The 2,501-nt window shown below is 56.6% G+C and overlaps 1 protein-coding gene across 1 annotated transcript in view; it reads right to left on the bottom strand.

Annotated features, from left to right (window-relative positions):
• ZNRF1 (zinc and ring finger 1) overlaps positions 1-2,493 on the bottom strand; it is a 105,618-nt gene extending 103,125 nt beyond the window's left edge. The window contains exon 1 of the mRNA XM_003791327.3: positions 1,539-2,493. Coding sequence (XP_003791375.1) covers positions 1,539-1,962 — 424 coding nt within the window. The 5' untranslated portion in view covers positions 1,963-2,493. The remainder of the gene's footprint in view (positions 1-1,538) is intronic.
• Positions 2,494-2,501: the final 8 nt, after the last annotated feature.

Raw genomic sequence — 2,501 nt, forward strand, 5'->3', positions numbered from 1 at the left:
AATCATATCTTTAAAAAAAAAATAAACACGATTATCTCACCAATATAGCTGATTACTTCTAGACTAAATTTCACAAGAAAGGTTATTAATTTCAAAATGCCTTAATGCTGCTGATCAACGCCTGAAGTGCTCCAGGGAGTCAGGTCTAGCATCTCCTTCAAGAGATGCAGTTTGATGAGGTCAGGGAAGCCCCAAGGATATCTGGAAGTCTGTTCGGGGATTAAAATACCATCCTAACTATTCAAAAGCCATTCCAATGTTACCTTAGTCACTATTTTCCCCAAGAAAATTATTTCACAAATTAAAGTTTATAGACTTAACAAAGAAAAAAAAATAACAGGCTATTTGCAGGGCAAGAAAAAGAGATATCTAAAACATGGACCCTATTTCACATTAGCTAAAATAGTGACCTGACAGATAATCTCCTCGGTAAAGTACCCTAAAGGCAGGAGCAATCTATCCTCTACGTGGTATCTAAATTTTCCCACTCACCCGAAGGGCTCTGAATATGTAACTTCTTCACTCAACTTACCAATTAGCAAACAGTGGCCCCACACCCTTTTGGGCCAATTTTCTAGAAGCCTGACCTGACTTCTCAGGATGGCCAAGCAGACAGACCTGTTTTCCTCCAGAAGCGTCTGCCTGGCCTTTTCTGCCCTGCCCATCAGAGCCTGGGAAATCCCCCTCCAGCCTTTCCTGGCCTGTCACCAAAAGTTCACAAAATGAATTCATCCAGATTCTTTGAATCCTCCTCTTCCCCTGTCAGGTGCCAAAAGCCAGGCAGTAACACTCCACCTAGCCAGGCTCTCTGTTACAAAAAGATGCAGATTCACAGCAAGAACAAGCACTTAGCATGGAGAATAAAAAAGATGGAGGGATGCGAGTCTTTGAGCCAAGCCTATGCATGCAGCACTGGTGACCGGAGCCCAGGTCCTGCAAAGCCCCCAGAGGCTCTCTGGCTGGGCCCTCCATACAGCAGGCCACACCTGTCTATGCCAGCCGCCTGCCTGCCGGCTGCTCCATTTTAAACAATTCAAACACATCTCCAGCAAGGTGGCAAAATTGGGCAGCAAGGGTGAGAGCTCTAATCCAATAACCACTTGCCCTTAATTTTATTTTCCATTCACACTCTTTGTTTAGGAGACGCTGCTTGGTCAACCTGGATCCATCTATTAACGGTGATGTAGGCACAATGCTGCAGTGGCAGAATGGAAGCACCCAAGCTGACTTGCTGTAAGCCGACAAGACCTTTTCTGAGGATGATGCTAACAAATGAGACTTCCATAGGCGGGTTTCACTCTCCCCATCCACAAGTGAACACACGCCTGGAGTCCTAAAACGCCCGGCTCCGCAGCCAGCTTCGCAGTCAGCCTCTTTTCTAGAGGGCAGATATCCCATTCATCCCTTGGCATCAGCACTAAAGAGAAGGCAAATAGATCCAGGTCGTGCACTACATACCCAAACCTTGGCACGCAGGCGAAGGTTTGGGGCGCCCCGGCGCGCCCTCCCTCCGAGGCCTCCACCACCCGGGGACTCACCACTGTGCGAGCTGAACCACCTGGGTGCGATGTGCAGAGGTAGAGCATCCGCCAGCGAGGCTCGGGAGCCCAGGTACAGCATCCCGTCTCTATGGTGACCGCCGCCCGTCTCCTGGTAACCATTGCCATGGGCATAGGTAGAGTCGGACGCGGACCCTCCGCCGCCGGGCGCCCTCTCCGAGTCGCCGGTCCCCCGGGAGGAGGGGGTGTAGAGGCCAAAGGGCACCCCGCCGGCCGTGCTGGGGTCCATGCCCATGCCTGCCACCGAGCTGACCGAGCGGCTGCGCAGCCCCATGGCTCCACCGCCCGTCCGGTAGTGCCCAAAGTGGGGCGCCCCTCCCGGCGGAGGCACGGCGCTGTCATCGGTGGAGACCCCCGGGAAGGGGCCCCGGGAGCGGGCCGCCGTGCTCTGCTTGCCCCCCATGCTCGCCCGGGCCCCGATGGGGCGGGAACCTGGAGGCCGAGACCCTCCCCCACTTCTCAGCAACGGGAGGGCTGGACGAGCATAAAGGGGGAGAGAGTCAAAAAGGAGACCCGGAGCCAGAAAAGGCAAAAAAGAGAAAAAGAAGAGAAAACCCGCGGGGCTCACGAGGCAGGCGGGCGGGGATCCCAAACTAAGAATTTCAAACGATCCAAGCCAAACGCATGTTTGCCCTCAAGGTCCAAAGAGGCGCAGTCCGGCGCGGGCTCCGCGCGCCACAGGCCGCCCCCGGGCTCCGAAAGCCGGGGGAGCCGCAGGGAAGGAGGGAGGGAGGCGGCGGCGAGCGGCGGGCGGGCGCAAGGAGGCGCCGGAGGAGGCCGCCCGCCCGGGAGGAGGAGGCGGAGGAGGGCTGGGGGCGCCGGGCGCGTCCCCCGCCTCAGGACGCCGTGGACGGCAGCCCAGACCCCTCCAGGCCTCCGGAGGGCCGCGGCGCTGGGCGGCCAGGCGGACCTCGGGAAGCCGCGGTGGCGTCGTGTCGCGTC

Source organism: Otolemur garnettii, unplaced genomic scaffold (assembly GCF_000181295.1).
Source record: "Otolemur garnettii isolate 467f Iridium unplaced genomic scaffold, OtoGar3 scaffold00047, whole genome shotgun sequence".
In the NCBI taxonomy this organism is placed as follows: domain Eukaryota; kingdom Metazoa; phylum Chordata; class Mammalia; order Primates; family Galagidae; genus Otolemur; species Otolemur garnettii.